This window comes from Pseudonaja textilis, chromosome 6 (genome assembly GCF_049901715.1).
Source record: "Pseudonaja textilis isolate UNSWEBS1 chromosome 6, rPseTex1.2, whole genome shotgun sequence".
NCBI lineage: Eukaryota > Metazoa > Chordata > Lepidosauria > Squamata > Elapidae > Pseudonaja > Pseudonaja textilis.
In genome coordinates this window covers 7,501,071-7,519,016 of record NC_141995.1, presented here as the reverse complement: position 1 = coordinate 7,519,016, position 17,946 = coordinate 7,501,071, and the positions used below count along the sequence as shown (strand labels likewise).

At 41.3% G+C, this 17,946-nt stretch overlaps 1 protein-coding gene across 11 annotated transcripts in view; it reads left to right on the top strand.

The window, feature by feature from the left end:
• The window catches only part of RUFY3 (RUN and FYVE domain containing 3), a 69,842-nt gene that overhangs the window by 19,747 nt on the left and 32,149 nt on the right, over window positions 1-17,946 (top strand). For 7 of the 11 annotated variants that reach the window (XR_015744033.1, XR_015744034.1, XM_087935760.1 and 4 more), the window contains exons 2-5: window positions 6,017-6,070; window positions 13,847-14,020; window positions 16,170-16,287; window positions 17,631-17,732. Coding sequence is in view for 9 of the 11 variants with exons in the window: in XM_087935758.1 (XP_087791884.1) it covers window positions 6,017-6,070; window positions 13,847-14,020; window positions 16,170-16,287; window positions 17,631-17,732 (448 nt within the window). In the remaining 2 variants the exon portion in view is untranslated. The remainder of the gene's footprint in view (window positions 1-6,016; window positions 6,071-13,846; window positions 14,021-16,169; window positions 16,288-17,630; window positions 17,733-17,946) is intronic. The other 4 variants (XM_087935759.1, XM_026717176.2, XM_026717179.2 and 1 more) reach the window with 1 other exon arrangement.

Sequence of the window (17,946 nt, the reverse complement as noted above, 5' to 3'; positions counted from 1 at the left end):
AGCACATCCCTGCTCATGCGTACATGTCTCCCACGTACCCCCCTTCGCCTCCCTGCACATGCGCACCAGATACCCAACAATCAGCTGTCGAGCAGCAGCATGTGCATGCGCAATGGGGCTCTTTCGGGTGACCTCTCGCGTACTGGGGAAATGGCTCTGCGTGCCACATCTGGCACCCATGGCATAGATTCGTCAACACAGCTTTATAGCTATCCATTCTGATACTTCTCATTCCTCATTCTGACTTTATCAGTTGCCATTTCATTAGAATTTCAGGAATTTCAGGAATCAATTGGGTGGCTATGGATCAATGACCATTATTTTGACTAGTTTGGAAAACATGCACTTATATCATACAACGTAGCCAAGGTATAAAACTTTATAGCTAATCTTTATTTGCAAGGTATATGGACTAAGCAATATTTATTCTAAATTTCCATTTTTGCATTGTCTGGAAGCTGCTAAAATTTAATTAGTCTTTGCCATTAAGCAAACACTTGGTTGAAGTGTTTATCATAACAGTTGAAATCAGTTTGGGCAGATAATTTATCATAGCAGTTGAAATCAGTTTTGGCAGATAATTCTTCCAACTTCTTCCAACTTTGTGCAGTTACTTACTGGATTCACACACTGAGCTAAGCCACAGTATCATTTACTTGGTTTCATTTTTAAAAATTACCAGTACGTGGATTTATTATGAAGGTTTGCAAACCATTGTTTGTTTTTTTACCATAATGCATGATCTCACAGAGACTTAGACAGAACAACTTTATTGTCACTTCAAATTTACACTAATCAGCAGCTATGATTTACTGATGAATCCTTTTTAAGCAAAACATATTTGATATACCCGTAAATGTACTCGAATAATATTTGACAATTTGCCTTTTTTTTACTATGATGATTGTGCTCAAGATTGGCTGCCTCTAAGAAACCTTTTTTAGGAGATTGTGAAGGGAGCCTCAAGATCAGTGGTGGGATTCAAATTTTTTTACTACCAGTTCTGTGGGTGTGGCTTGCTGGGCGTGGCGTGGCTTGTTGGGCATGGCAGTGGAATGATACTGTAAAATCTCCATTCCCACCCCACTCCAGGGGGAAGGTTACTGCAAAATCCCCCTTCCCTCCCCACTCCACTAACCTGCTTTCCAGCTCCGTTCTCCTGTTCAAGGCAACCAAAGAAGACCCAGCCGATCAGCTGGGACTCGGGAGGCAGAGAATAGATGGTGCTGGCGGGGCCAGTCAGAGGTGGGATTTGCTGGTTCTCCAAACTACTCAAAATTCCCGCTACCGGTTCTCCAGAACTGGTCAGAACCTGCTGAATGCCACCTCTGCTCAAGATGTAGCTGGTTTGCAATATTGAATTCTACCAATTTGAAGCAACACGATCATTTCTGTTTTATATTATATGTAGCCAAGCTGCCTATATTGAATATTTGGGGCTTGGTGCATCAAAAATTTGGAAAACACCACTCAAAAAGGCTACCCCTTGCAGATCTCCAAGGAGTCCAAGCCGTGGGGAATGACTTGATTGCTCCCAGGATCTGCCACACACTACTATAAGTAGTCCTCAACTTACAACCACAACTGAGCCCCAAATTTATGTTGCTAAGTGAAAAATTTGTTAAGTGAAAAAATTGTTAAGTGAATTTTGCCGCCTTTTGCGACTTTTCTGGCCACATTTGTTAAGTGAATCGCTGCAGTCGTTAAATTAATAAGCTGGTTGTTAAGTGAGTCAGGTTTCCCCATTGAACTTTGCTTCTCAGAAGGTCGCAGAAGGGGGTCGCAGAACCCAGGGCAACATTGCAGTTGTCATAAATGTGAGTTGCTTTGTCAAGCATCTGAATGTAAATCATGTGGCCATGGGGATGCTGCATTGGTCATAAGTCTGAAAAATGGCCATCAGTCACTTTTTTCCAGTGTCGTCGTAAGTTCAAACGGTCACTAAGTGAACTGTTGTAAGTTGAGGACTACCTGTACTTTCAGTTGGCATTTCTTTTTCTGATGACAGGCCCCTGCAATCTATCCGAGGCTGCTTCGGTTCATGTGAGGACTTCATTCTTGAAGCAGCTTTGGAGAATGCTCTTCTGAAAAGGGCATGAAACACCCTGTTCTCACATGGTTTTTTGGGAGGGTCGGAGGACTGGAGACTAAAACATATGAAGAACTGTTGCAGGAACTGGGCCTGGCTAGTCTAGTGAAGAGAAGGACCAAGGGAGACAGGATAGCAGTGTTCCAATATTTGAGTGGCTGCCACAGAGAGGAATGTGGGGTCAAGCTATTTTCCAAAGCACCTGAAGGCCAGACAAAGAATAATGGATGGAAACTGGACAAGGAGAGATTCAGCCCAGAAATAAGGAGAAATTTCATGACGGTGAGAACAGTCAACCCATGGAACAAAAGTTGCCCTCGGAAGTTGTGGGAGCTTCATCACTTGAGACTTTCAAGAAGAGACTGGACTGCAATTTGTCAGAAATGGTGTAGGGTCTCCTGCTTGGGCGGGGGGTTGGACTTGATGACCTACAAGGTCCCTTCCAACTCTGTTCATCTGTCCACGCCAGAGCATGGCTCTCTCGTGCAACTTTTGAAGGGTCTGGAGGCCACGTGAGAGCACCCATTCTTGGATAGCCCTCTGAAAATCATTTGAGAACAGAGCATGCTTTCGAGAACAGTTGTTGCCAGATATTGGGGAATACTGGCATGTCACCCAAAACATCCTGGTGTGTCATCTTTGACATGCATGTTGTAGTTTTGCCACCACAAGGCTAAGTAGGTTTTGAAGCAACCAAGTATCTCAAACTTTTATCAATAATGGCTGTGAGTCTCGTAAAATTGGTTTCATCCAAGCAGACTCACTTAAAAGCCATGCCTCAAAGGTCATAAAATCGGGTGTGGCTTGTTTAACAACTGCCTTGCTTCGTCCCAGGAATTCTGGTCCCGTGGTCATAAGGACTACCTGTATGTATCAGCGGATGACTAACTCTGTATTAAAATCATTTGACGCCTACGAAATATAGTTGAAAATGTGCAGGCAGCACGGTTAAATTTTTAGAAGCTAGAAAAAAGTGATTGTGTCATGTTTTTAAATGGTCAGAGGGCAAAAACGACACTTCCTGAGGAAAATGAAAACAGGAATTTGGGCCCAGCATTGAACATATGTCTGTTTTTGAAATAATTGCAAGTTCGTGCGTGTGTATAGATAAGATTATTAAATGTTTTCTGTGAGAGGAAGCTAGGGTGTGTTTAAGACTTTAAGTGTTTAATCATTTTGCCTCTACAGGTAATCCTCGACCAACAACCACAACCGAGCCCCAAATTTACGTTGTTAAGTATGAGGCATTTCCCCCATTGTATGACCTATCTTGCCGCAGTTGTTAAGTGAATCATTGCAGTTGATAGTCACATGGTTGTTAAGTGAATCTGGCTTGTTAGAAGGTTGCAAAAGGGGATCACGTGGATTTTGCTCACATGATGCTGGGGATGTTACAAAGGTCGTAAAGTGAAAAACAGTCAAAGTCACTTTTTTCAGTGGCTTTGTAACTTTGAACAGTCACTAAACAAAACTGTTGTAAGTCGAGGGCTACCTATACTAAGGAAGATACTCTTCCCAACAAGTTGTTTTGGCTACTTAATTAAGTTTGAATTAGGATCCCAGAAAGGAAAAAAAATGTGTTACCCCAGCAAGTTGAATGTATAAATAGTTCTTATTCCCCAAGGTGGTGAATTATGGGTAATTTATATATTTCTTTTCTCTTTGGCCATTTTCATTTTGATGGAACCAATCTAGTATAAGGTAGTCAGTCGTAAGTGGGTCGTATTCAGTAGTGGTATGCTACCGGTTTGGAGCAGTTCGATCAAACCGGTAGTAAAAAAAGCCTCAACGATCAACTGAGAGGAGGAAAAAAAGACTTGCTGAGAGGAGAAGGGACAGAAAAGCACAGGATCTGCCCTCTCACCTGTCCCTGGGTTTTTCTCCTCTTTATCCTTTCGGCTGATTGGTGCTGGGGAAAGCTGCCAGTAGTGGAACAGGTAGGATCCCGCTGCTGGTCATATTCATTCTGTGATGTTATACAGACACTCTTATGACAACAGTTGGGACCAGAAAATTATAAGTAGTCCTTGACTTGCAACGGTTCGTTTAGTGACCGTTTAAAGTTACAACGGCAGTGAAAAATGTGATGTATGACCTTTTTTCCTTATTATTATTATTATTATTATTATTATTACCTTTATTGTCAGATTATAACATGTGTACAATGAGATTGGCTCACACTTAACAACCATTGCCGCTTCCCCATGGCCTCATGATCAAAATTCAGACACTTGGCAGCTGACTCATTTATGACGGTTGTAGTGTCCTGGGGTCATATGATACCCCTTTTGTGAAATTCTGACAATGGGGAAGCCAGATTCATTCAAAAACCGTGTCACTAACGTAACAACTGCAGTGATTTACTTAACACTCCAAGAAAGATTGTAAAACGGGGGCAAACTCACTTTAACAAAGGTGACGCTTAGCAACAGAAGTATTGGGCTCAATTGTGGACGTAAGTCAAGGACTACCTGTACATTTTTTTTTAGTGCTGTCATAATTTTGAATGGTCACTAACTGAATGGTCATAAGTCGAGAACTACCAGTACAGGTTGTCCTCAACATACAACAGTTCATTCAGTGACTGTTCAAAGTCACAACAGCATTGATGTAAGTGACTTGTGACCGTTTTTCACTCTTACGACCACTGCAGCATCTCCATGGTCACGTGATCAATATTCGCCCACTTGGCAACTGCCTCATATTTATGACGGTGCCCCGGGGTCATGTGATCACCAGCTGCGAACTTCTGACAAGAAGAGTCAAAAGGGAAGCCAGATTCACTTAACAACCATGTTGCTAACTTTTAAGAACTGCAGTGATTCACTGGACAACAGTGGCAAGAAAGGTCGTAAAATTCACTTAACCAATTTTTCCCCCTTGCTACCGAAATTTTGAGCTCAAATGTGGTGGTACGTGAAGGACTACCAATAGTGAACGTGGAGCTGTCTATATCTTAATTGGTGCACAGATGGCTTGTTTTAGCATAGAGATAATTGTGCAAAATACCAGAAAATATTATTTTCCTTTTCTATTGAGGTCTCCAATAATTCTTTAAAAAATAGTTTCAGAAAAACTGGTATATATACACAGAGGTGGGCTGCTGGGGATTTGCAGGGGTTCAGGAGAGCCCCTCACTAAGATTCTGTGCAGTTTGGAGAACCCCCAAATCCCACTCCTGGTGGCCCCGCCCACCCCACCCCTCCCCTCCCCAGAGTCCCCACGCGGCCTGTTTTGGATGCAGGTAAGTGCAGGGCGCTCGGGGAGGCTGAAAAATGGGCTTCGGAGAAGTTCGGGAAGGCCGGAAATGGGCCTGTTTCCAAGCTTCCAGAAAGCCGGAGCCCAGGGGAGGCCATTTTTGTGCTCCCAGAGGCTCGAGGAAAGCCTCCGGAGCCTGGGGAAGGTGAAAACGCCCTCCCTCCACCATGGCCACGCCCATCCAGCAACCGGGCAGAGAACCCGTTGCTAAATTTTTTGAAGCCCGCCCCTGCCTGAATTGACATGCGCTAATTACGTAGAATTAAATAATAAATCGTCTGAAAAGAATTAGAAACATCTCGAAAAGTCCTATCTCATTTAAAAAAAGGCAGGTTACAAATTCACCGCCTTCTTAAAAAAAATAATTTAAAACTTCATACACTTAATATTCTTTTTTTTGACTCGGTTAAAAAAAAGAATTCATTCTTTCCGGGTCGCTTTTAATGCTCTGTGTGACTATGCAATATCGTAATTAAAAAATACAGCGAAAGACTTTAAGCCTGAGATAATTCCAGTGTGTTTCCTTGTATAACAGCCTCCCTTCTCTGTTGTTCGTTTCCTTACCTTGATTATTTCCCGTCACCCCACCCCTCAATCTTTTCTTTGTATCATGGCTTCCATGACATTTTTTTCCCTTTCTTTTCCCTTTTTTTTTTGCTGTTTGCAAAGACTCTTGGGAGGATTTGACAGATTTGGTGGAGCAATTGCGCGATGATACAGAAGGTGCGTGCCACACCAACATCTTCCTGCTCTTCTCTACATCCCATTTGCCATGGCTTTTGTCGTCTTTTGAGCTGGGTCCACGGGTTGTCACTGCAGAGTCCATGCACATCTGTTGCCCGTATTGTTCTGCTATTTTCTCGGGTTAAAACTACGCATTTTCTCTTAATGTAGTCCGTCTCCATTGCATTCTTAATATGCACATATCATACCTCCATTTATTCATTTTATTTCTGGGCTACCATTGGGCAGCATCCGAAGGAGCACAGAATCATTACAGATACATTTAATCATGGATAAATAGAAATAAAATACATTCTATTGGTTGACACTACATACTGGTCTCCTCTAAAGGCATTAATATATGCAGGTAGTTCTCAACTTACAACCACAATTGTGCTTAAAATTTCCTCTGGGAAGTGAGACACCTTGATCAATGAGATTTGCTCTGTTTTGTTACCTTTCTTGACACCGTTGTTAAGTGAATCCTTGCAGTTGTTAAGTTAGTAACGCGGTTGTTAAGTGAATCTGGTTTTTCCCATTGTCAGAAGGTCGCAGTAGGGGATCACTTGACCCCGGGAGAATACAACCGTCATAAATATGAGTCAGTTGCCAAGGGTCTGAATTTTGATCACGTGGCCATGGGGATGCTGCAGTGGTCGTAAGGGTGAAAAATGGCCGTAACGTTTTTCAGTGCCGTCGTAACTTCAAACAGTCACAAAATGAATGGCTGTATGTCAAGATCTGCCTGCATACCAGAACTCCAGAAGCTGAACTCTCTCTTACTACAGTATCTTGCTATATACTTCAGTAGAAATATACAGGTAGTTCTTGACTTAACAATCACCCATTTAGTGACAGTTCAAAGTTACAATGGCGCTGGGGAAAAGTGACTTATGACCAGTTCTCGCACTTATGACTGTTGCAGCATCTCCACAATCATGGGGTCAAAATCCAGGTGCTTGACATCTGGCATGACATTAGGATCACTAGGGAAGCCAGGATCACTGAACAACTCCTGTGATTTGTTAAACAATTGTGGCCAAAAAAAGGGTCATAAAATCGAGCTTGCCTCACTTAACAACCACCTGGATTAAGAACAGAAAACAGAGTTGTGGTCATAAATTGAGGACTACCTGTAACTTGTTCTCCAAAAAGGAAATAGATTAGTCTCTAAACATCCAGAACCAACTCCTTAAAACTGGGTTAAATATATAAATAATTGATACAACCCCTGCATGTGGCAACAGATAATAAAACAGCTTTCTAAATCATCATCATATCTGGACTGAAGCAAATAAATCTTTTAAGTCTTCAAGAACAAAAAAATCCAGCAAAGAATAATCCTGGAATATTTTCTGAAAGGGTTGTCAGCAGTACATTTATTTAAGGCTCAAGGATTCATTAAATGGTATACGTTGTATACCTTTCGCTGCCTCGTTTATACCTTTCATTCTTGACTGTTTCTTCTTTCATTATATGAAAAGTTTTAAAAAACCTCTGACAAATGTTTGCTGCCACACTCATGCATTTTGTTTGCTTAGTTTTTTCTGTTCATTCCTTGGAGAAGGTTAACAGTAACTAACAGAGTTGGAAGAGACCTTGGAGGTCTTCTAGTCCAACCTTTCAGATAAATGCCTGTCCAATCATATCTCGTATCTCAAAATTTTGCCTTTGTCCCGTCGTTTTGGCACATTACTTCAACCTTTTTGGTGTATGTGCTGAGTGCACATGGACAATGTGCTGTTAAGGGGATTAAAAACAGCTACATTTAAGACATGTACGGGAAGTTATAATTAGATATTCAGAGAAATGGTTGCCTTTATAAGTGAATGAGGAAAAATGTATTTGTATTAGCAGAGAGATAGAATCAAGAACATGTAAAGTCTTCATGCCATTTTATAACGCCTTGGTAAGGCCACACTTGGAATTTTGCATCCGATTTTGGTCACCACGATATAAAAAAAAGATGTTGAGACTCTAGAAAGTGTGCAGAGAAGAACAAAGATGACTAGGCTACTGGAGGCTAAAATTCATGAAGAACAGTTGCTGGAATTGGGTATCTCTAGTTCGATGAAAATAAGGATTAGAGGGGATAGAAATAGCTGTGTTCCCATATCTAAGAGGTTGCCACAAAGAAGAGGGGGTCCATTTATTCTCCAAAGCCCCTGAAGGCAGGACAAGAAGCAACAGATGGAAACTAACCAAGGAAAGATCCAACCTAGCAACTTAGGAGAAATTTCCTGAGAGCGAGAACATCAGTGGAACAGCTTCTGTCCAGAAATTGTAGATGCTCCAACACTGGAGGTTTTTAAAGAAGAGACTGAACAACCATCTGTCTAAAATGGAATATGGTCTCCTGCTTGGCAGGGGGTTGGACTAGAAGACCTCCAAGGTCCCTTCCCACCTCTGTTATTCTGTTAAACTTGCCCAGCAAAAAAAAAAGCTTTAAAGAGGTTTCTTTCCAATAACCATTTTTCTGTTCACCCTCCTTCAGCTAAATCAGCCAGGGTTAGAAGACTTCCCAAGGCCTCTTCCAACTCTGTTCCTCTGTTTGTAACTTGCGGTGCTTACTCACCCTGTGTACGTACCAGTGATTAGCAAGATCACAGTGAAGTTTTCACAAACTGTTGGCATCACGCAATAGTCCATGGAATAATGAAGTAGCTAACCCTTAGCCAGCTCCTGCCAAAGCAAGAGGCTCAAATGTGATTGGCTGATTTGTGGTTGCATGTGTGATGTAAATACAGCCTGTGTATGATATGCCACAGTTCATTGTGGAAAGGATGTAAACAAATGAAACAGCAACTGGTTGCGGTTGGGGAATTATTTTTTTGTGTGCCGCACTCCTAGGCAAGAAAGCAGAAATGGATAAGAGACTCGGTGTTACGACAGAAAACTGTAAGCTTTGAGGGTTTGTGGATTTATATTTTGGAATGTAATAAAGTGGCTTTTTGCACATTTCCTTATTTCTCACGTTTACATCTGATAGGTCCGGCTTCAAAAGATTTCCGTTATAAATAAAGCTTTCTCTAACACCCATCTAATTTGACTGTGGCCTGTGACAAGCATGTTGTCCCATTGGGCTGATGGAAATAGGAAGATAAGAAAAAGTCAACATGATTTTGGTTCTAGAGTACTTCAGCATCTCCTCTGTTACTAAATTTGAGACTATGCATATGCCAAGATGTGATGAGTTCCAGTCTCACTTTAAGAGACAGTAATAGATTTGAATTGAGGACGTGGTAGCTCAGTGGCTAAGACGCTGAGCTTGTCAATCGGAAAGGTCGGTGGTTCGAATCCCTAGCGCAGCATAACGGAATGAGCTCCCGTTTACTGGTCCCAGCTTCTGCCAACTTAGCAGTTCGAAAGCACGTAAAAAATGCAAGCAGAAAAATAGGGACCACTTTGGTGGGAAAGTAACACCGTTCCGTGCGCCTTCGACGTTTAGTCATGGTGGCCACATGACCACAGAGACACCCTCAGACAGCGCTGGCTCTTCAGCTTTGTAACGGAGGTGAGCATCGCCCCCTAGAGCCGGAAACGACTAGCCCATAGGTGTGAGGGGAACCTTTACCTAATAGATTTGGACGTCCCAAAAGTATTTTTTGCAAAAGGCAGCTGGACTTTCTTGGGTTCCCCCCCGCCCCCCGCTTTGAAATCATTTCCTGTCTCCTCCAAGTTAGAACTGAAGAAATTCCTTGGATGAGAAGGGAAACGTTTTCGAAAGGAAAAAAACAAAAAAACAAGAGAGATCAGTTTCCTTTTGGAAAAGCTACTTTTGGGGACAAGCATGACCTGGATAATTGGGAATCTCCATAGGCATAATGGATTTGGAATTCTGTGGAAGGTGTGGGAGCAAGAATAAAGCCCCAGTTCCTTTCTACCGTAGCACTGATGATGTTACCTAGTTGGGTCATGAAACGTCTGTAAGAAAACAGCCAAGCTCAGAGAGCACCCAGGAGTCCATAGTTCAGCCCTGAGCTACAAATACAGGTAGTCCTTGATTTACAACAGTTCATTTAGTACTGTTCATAGTTACAACGGCAGTGAAAAAAGTGACTTAGGACCATTTTTCAGAGTTACAACCAAGGTCACATGATCAAAATTCAGATGCTTGGCAACTGACTCATATTTATGACGGCTGCAGTGTCCCGGGGTCATGGGATCCCCTTTTGCGACCTTCCGACAAGCAAAGTCAATGGGGAAGCCAGATTCACTTAAGAACCAGGTTCCTAACTTATCAACTGCAGTGATTCACTTAACAACTGTGGCAAAAACGGTTGTAAAATGGGGCAAAACTCACTTGACAAATGTCTCTCGTAACAACAGAAATTTTGGGCTCAATTGTTGTAAGTCGAGTACTACCTGTATTCTCTTCTACTGGCAGTCCAGTAGTAATTTTGTAACCTGTTTATTTAATTACACATTGCTTCCCTCGGTTAACTACAGGTATGAAATGGTTAAACTTGGACGTTTGTTGTCATTTATAATTTTATTTCATCTGTTAAAGAGAGATATTTCATCAGTTAAAGAGAAAAATACTGTTTGAGGTGGTTTACAGTACAGATAGTCCTCAACTTATGACCAGAATTGAGCCCAAAATTTTCATGGCTACTAAGCAAAACTGTTTTTTGTTTTGGGCACTTGCCAGCCAGCTCATATCTACGACCATTTGCAATGATCACCATTTTTTGCCAGAAATTGTCATTTATGTCCATTTTTTCTGGCAAAGAAACGCCCATTGCAAGCAATATGTTCACTTAACTATCTCAGATTTGCTTAACAATTTCTGCAAAAAATGTCATAAAATTTGATCATTCGTATGATGACTTAACGATGAGCAAAACTTATGGCCCTAATTCTGGGCTCATTTGTGGGTTAGAGGTTGAGGACTACCTGTTACTAAATAAAAGAAAGGTTCTTTGCTCTTTTAATGAGTACCGTCAACATGGAGTCTGTTTTAAATGTGAAAGTACAATATGAGTGACATTTTCTGAATCGAGGGATGGTCTTAAAGGAAGCAACCCATGACGTGTAGCTGATGGCTTGGAAAATTTGTGTAGATTAGTAAAAAAATATTATCTGTATTCCTTCGGAAACAAACTGAGTTCCTTCGAAACAGTTCCTGGATTTGTCTTCATAACAGTTTTCTAGGGAGGGAAGAATTCTGTTTAGTGAGGAAATACTTTATTGATTTGACTATTTTATTCTACAGACTACCGAGTCTTTAAACTCAAGCTTTGGGGCCTTCTGTTTTGTCATGCAAGTCAGCTTTTTTAAAAAACAATTTTTTTTAAAGAACTGTGCAATGTTCCCTGCCCACTTCCACATGGCTGGCTGGGGAATTTTGGGGCATTTTGAAGTTCACAAGTCTTAAGATTGCCAATCTTGGATGTTCCGTTGTCTGCAGAGATTCATGCCTGATTTGCAATGCAAATGATCGTTCTTAGAGGAAGAAGGATCTGTTGCATTAGGCAACCACTCTCCTTTGCATATATTAGATTATGCTGTTCTTGGTTCTGTGTTTCCGTTATGGAATTGTCAGTATCAGCTTTTGTCTTAATGGCCACCCACATTGTCTTGGTAAATAGGTTTGCAAATTAGGATTAGCAGGAAACTTAATAATAATACTTAGTGGGGTATTATTGTGTGTGTGTAGCAGTATAAACTGAAAAGCCAAAAAAATGATTCAGACCATGTTTAACAAACAACATCTTTCTTTCTTTCTTTCTTTCTTTCTTTCTTTCTTTCTTTCTTTCTTTCTTTCTTTCTTTCTTTCTTTCTTTCTTTCTTTCTTTCCTTCCTTCCTTCCTTCCTTCCTTCCTTCCTTCCTTCCTTCCTTCCTTCCTTCCTTCCTTGCAATTTTTTTATTTTATTTTATATGAACAATCCATCTTCCGTTTAAACAGTGTGATGTCTGGGTACAAATATCTTGTGCAATAACAATTACAATTAATACATACTCATTACTATAATATAAGTACTTTATACTTATTTTATACTACTTTATACTTATAGTACTTTATACTTTATACTACTATGCGTAATATATAAGTATTATAACAATCCCCTCTTAATGTATTTAATTCTTGTTCACATGTTTACTATTTTTTGCTAGTCGTCTTTCATTTCTAATTTCCATTTCTATTCTCCAGCCATTGATAAAATAGTTCCCATATAATATAGTATTTAGTCTGTTCCTTTTCTTTAATTGCAAGTGTTAGTCATTTCCGCACATTCTAATATTTTCCTGATCACATTCTCATCTGTCGTAATCTTCTCGCTTTTCCAATTTTGTGCAAATACAATTCTAGCTGCGGTTAATACATGCATGATTAAGTATGCCTTTTCTTTACTATAAATTTCAGGTGTAATCCCCAACAGAAATATTTCAGGTTTTAAATCTATATGTTGCTATATCATCTTTTCCAACCACATGTGTATTTTTGTCCAATATCTTTTGGCTTCTATGCATGACTACCACATATGATAATATGATCCAGGTGTCTGGTGGCATTTCCAGCATTTAGCTGATTTGTCTTTAAATGTTCTGGCCAGTCTTACCGGTGCAAAGTGCCATCTATAAAACATCTTATACAGATTTTCTTTGTATGCAGTTGACATCGTTAATTTATAGTTTCTCTCCCACAATTTCTGCCATGTATCTAATTCTACGGTGTAAGCAAAGTTTTACAAACAACATGCTTCTATTGGAGCGTTTCTCAAACTTGTTATTTTTAAGGTGTGTGGATTTCTACTGCCAGAATTAAGATATGTGGACTTCAACTCCCAGAATTCTGTAGCCAGCAGGCATTGTATCAGTGGTGGGATTCAATTTTTTTTACTACCAGTTCTGTGGGCGTGGCTTGGTGGGCGTGGCAGGGGAAGGTTACTGCAAAATCCCCATTCCCTCCCCACCCACTAACCTGCTTTCCAGCTCCGTTCTCCTGTGCAGGGCAACCAAAGAAGACCCAGCCAATCAGCTGGGACTCAGGGGGCAGAGAATAGATAGGGTGGGGCCAGTCAGAGGTGGTATTGGACGGTTCTCTGAACCACTCAAAGTTTCCACTACCGGTTCTCCAGAACTGGTCAGAACCTGCTGAATACCACCTCTGCATTGTATTTACAGTGGTTGTAGGGTCCTGCCTGGGATTGTCATTCACAACTTTCCTAGGTAATTTCTGATAAGCAAAGCCAATGGGACAATCCAGATTTGCTTAATGACCATGTGTTTCACTTAAGAACTGCAGCGATTCACTTAACCACCATGACAAAATGGTCGTAAAACGGGATGCGTGACTCACTTAACACCTGCCTAGCTAAGCAATGGAAAGTTTGGGCTCCATTGTGGTCGTAAGTCGAGGACGACCTCTCTATATAATTGTCTTCTACCACCTGGGTGGAAATTTGGGGGACTCGGTCCAATTCAATCTTTTGGGAAGTCTACCTTAAAAGTATTGCCTGTTTTCTACAAGGATGATTTTTTAACTTTCACCATTCTTGAACTATTTTTTGGAAGATATGACAGTTGTCATTCTTAATGATACAATACAATAAATCATACAATATTCTTTATATTGAGGTTCCACCATGTCAGTCTCAATGCTTAGCGATCACATTAGAAGATAAAGACTTTTCCCAGCATGATCTGGCCTAGCCTGCTCCTTTAGGTCTGCCAGCTGTTATCTCTGTCTTTTTTTAGTTGTTTTTTCCCCCCAGTCAATTGAAATTACAATCCTGTTTCTCATTAAACTGTGTCTATATGTTCTCTTGTAGATCCCAACTATGTCATGGCCAATGAACGCATGAATCTGATGAACATGGCGAAGCTAAGCATAAAGGGCTTAATAGAATCTGCTCTAAATCTTGGGAGAACCTTGGACTCCGACTATGCACCTCTTCAGCAGTTTTTTGTAGTCATGGAGCACTGCCTTAAACATGGCTTAAAAGGTGGGTATAGATCGACAGAAGATCTCCTCTAGGGATTATATCCAGATTCTTAAACTGGAATAAACTAGAGCAGTTGTCAGGATTCCGGCAGTTACTCCAATATAATCATGAGCCTCAAGCCATACTCCCAAAACTAAAAAGGATTTATATGAAGGTAACATTCTACGTCCTGCATTTACCTGGGCGTAGCCAACTCTGAGATACGTAATTCACTGCCACCCTTGATCCTGCTTTCCCTCCCACCCCTCTGGGTGGATCATCCGACGAAAAACATCTATAGCCAAGAGTCATCAATCATGCTCTCCAATTAGATATTTTTCGCGGCAGAAGCTTCAGTCATTTAATCAGTCTCTGAAGAAAGTATGAATGGAATATACTTTCGATTCCACACTGCCGCCTGCTCTTTGAAACTCCCCCTACCTTCTTTCTGTTGTCAACTATAAAACCTGTATACAAAATGTTTTATGAGTTGACAGCAGTATGTTTTGTTTTCTAAGACATTTTTTTAGATAAACAGCTGCTATCCGAGGGCAGCAACTCTAGTGAATTCTACTGTATAGTGGAATATTAATGCAATATCAGGGGTTTTCAATTCAATGTATAGAATGTGTTTGTGTTTATTTTCATACTGAAGATGGTGTTTAATTTTGTTATACGAGGAGCAATGACAATAAAGTAAACTAAACTAATAAAGTGTTGGTTAAAGCAGTGAGTCTCTAAACTTGGCAACTTTCAGACTTGTGGACTTCAACTTCCAGAATTCTTCAGCCAGCTTTGCAAGAATTCTGGGAGTTGAAGTCCACAAGTCTTAATGTTGCCAAGTTTGGAGACTCCTGGTTTAAAGGGATAGTCCATTTTCATCAGTAAAGTCCATAAGTCTATATTTTTTTTTATTTCTTGGTAGTGGGCAAATATAGTAGACCTTATTTCCAGGTTTTTCCTCAATACATCTTCATATCCAAACATCCAGGACCTAATTTGATGGTCTACCCCAGTAGGATAAGAATCATAAGCCTTTAAAAATCAATTTATTGATTTATGGAATCAACTAAAACATTTAATGTACACTTTCAAACAGAACAAAGTGGGAACATGATTAAATGAATGGGGAAGAACCAATATTTTAAATCAATTTTAGTGTTAATGTGTATTGTTTCCATGTTTCATCTTGTGGTTTTTATGATTGTAAACTGCCTAGAATCTCCTTTAGGTGAGATGGCTGGCATACAAGTTTAATTAATAAATAAATAAAGCTAGTCCAACCCCCTGCTCAACCAGGTGGCTCTATGCCCGTGATGGTGAACCTATGGCACAGGTGGCACGCAGAGCCGTTTGTGCAGGCATGCGAGCCCCAGCCAAACTTACCTGCACTGTGCATGTGTGTGCCTCCCAGCTGATTTTCGGCCTGTTTGAAGCCGTTTTCGCCCTCCCAGAGGCTCGAGGGAACCCTCTGCAGCCTTTGGAGGCTGAAAAATGGTCCTTCTGGAAAAACTGAAAGTGCCAAAACAGGCCCGTTTTCAGCCTCACGAGACTCCAGATGCTTCCCTCAAGCTCCTGGGAGGGAGAAAATGGCCTCCTCCGGGCTCCAGAAGCCCTCTGGAGGTTGAAAACGGGCACTTCCAGTATTTCCAGAAGGCCTGTTTTTCAGCCTCCCGAGGCCGCAGAGGCTTCCCTCAAGCCTCCGGGAGGGCGAAAACAGCCTCAAATGGGCCAAAAATCAGCTGAGAGGCACGCGCATGCGCAGTGCAGGTAAGGGGGGTGGCGGGGGTGTTGTGTGTGCATGCGCAGGGGGGGTGGGGCGCATTGCATTGTGGGTGCTGGCGCGCACACTTTTGGTACACCACAACAAAAAGATTCGCCATCACTGCTCTATGCCATTTCAGACAAATGGTTGTCTAGTCTCTTCTTAAAAATCTCCAGTGAGGGAGCACGCACAGTTTCTGAAGGCAAGCCATTCCACTGGAATTAAAGCCATGACTGGAATTAATCAGAGTTCTGTTGCACAAATACCTGGGAGATACGATTGGGGAAATCTGGATTAAGATACAGTATTGAGATATGCTGAAAGTGTTTGCAATGCCACTGTTCCAAATGACTTAAAATGGCGATTCAGATATTATAAACAAACAAAAAAATGTTTTTTGTTTAGCCAAGAAGACTTTTCTGGGCCAAAATAAGTCATTTTGGGGACCTCTGGAACTGGTAGAGAAATTTGTTCCTGAAGCTGGAGAAATCACAGCAAGCGTTAAAGATTTGCCAGGGCTAAAGTAAGTGTTCTCTTTCTCTGTTCTTTCCACAAGATGCCTATCAGGTTTTTTTCAGAAATTCTGTAGAGCAGTAACTCTATTCATTAAGGACTTGCTCAGGAGTCTATAACAGCTCAATTTTTGAAGTAGAAGGCCACGTTGGATCTGCTTTGGCTCTTTATGCAATATATCAGTCATAGACAGAGGGACCACCTGTATTTAAGCTTTTAAAAAAAAGACAAAGATTTTGTCTGTCAGTCATATCCGACTCTAGAGAGCGATGCTCATCTCCATTTCCAAGCGAAAGGAATCAGTGTTGTCCAAAGATGCTTTTGGCGGTCATGTGACCAGCATGACTATACATCGAGGCACAAGGAACGCTGTTATTTTCCCACCAAAGTGGTACCTATTGATCTACTTGCGTTTGCATGCTTTCCAAACTGCTAAATTGGCAGGAGCTGGGGCAAGTAATGGGCACTCAGTACTTAGGTCTCAAACTGCCAGCCTTCCAATCGACAAGCCTAGTATCTTAACCACTTAACCTGTGTGGTTAAGTGATTCTTAATCTATGTATATAAAAGTGAAATACCGCTCACGCATCATGAACCAGAATCTCCAGAACCGTAAAGCCTACAAACTTGAAATTTGGCACGTATGTTTCTCTTGGCTTCTGGGTGCTCACTAAGAAAGGATTTTTCAAAATGACCATCAGAGCATTAGTATTTTGTATATTATTATTAACACGCTCTGATGCTAAGGAGTTCTTCTCCCCCTCCCCACCTGAAAAGAAATCTGTTCCAAATGCAAAACACAAGCAGAGGAGAGGAGTTTCAGTTTCACAGCAGCAAGCAGCTTTAGTACAGAACAGTTGAGCTAAGCCACACCCGGGCTCCTTGCTGTCTCCTTGCTCACACAGCAAATACTGTTTCAATTTCCAAACAGCCCTCAACTCTCTCACACACGGACAAGATGCTAGCTAGATAAACACCGATGGATGCTGGTAGGCAGAGGCAGAATTTCCCCCCTTATTTTCCTCCCCAAAAACTAAGCCCAACCACATCGTTTCATAGCAAAGCATGGGTATCGAGCTAGTCAAGTTACAGCATAACACTTCTAAAGAGTATGATTGGAAAAACGCTTCAAATAAAATTCGGTTGAGTACGTTTTTCACCCTGTGCATTAGGACACCGCTCCTCTTCTCAGCCATTGGACCCCTTCTTGTATTTACTTTTATCTAATTGGAGGGGAGGGGAAAATTAGTCGTCCACTTTTATTGTTTTATTTTGTGCGCAGAATTTTGGCACTTAGGAGACCTGCCACCTTATGTGTAACAACAGTTTTCCTTTGTCTTTGGGACTTGGTAGGACTCCCGTGGGAAGGGGAAGAGCCTGGCTGCGCCTGGCATTGATGCAGAAGAAACTTTCAGAGTACATGAAAGCTTTGATAAACAGAAGGGAAATTCTCAGGTGAGAACTCGGTTTGTTCTTGGATGGAAATCCTCGTGTGGTGTCACATAAATCAGATGCTGTCTTTAAGCAGTCTTTTTATATCCCATATTGTTACTTCCACTGGTCTAAAATTTTTAAGAGGAGGAAATTTAAACATTTCCCTTTTGGGGACTTGTTAGAATATGTCATGTCCGGAGCAAGCAACCATAGCCTCTCATAAATAGCCAAAGTC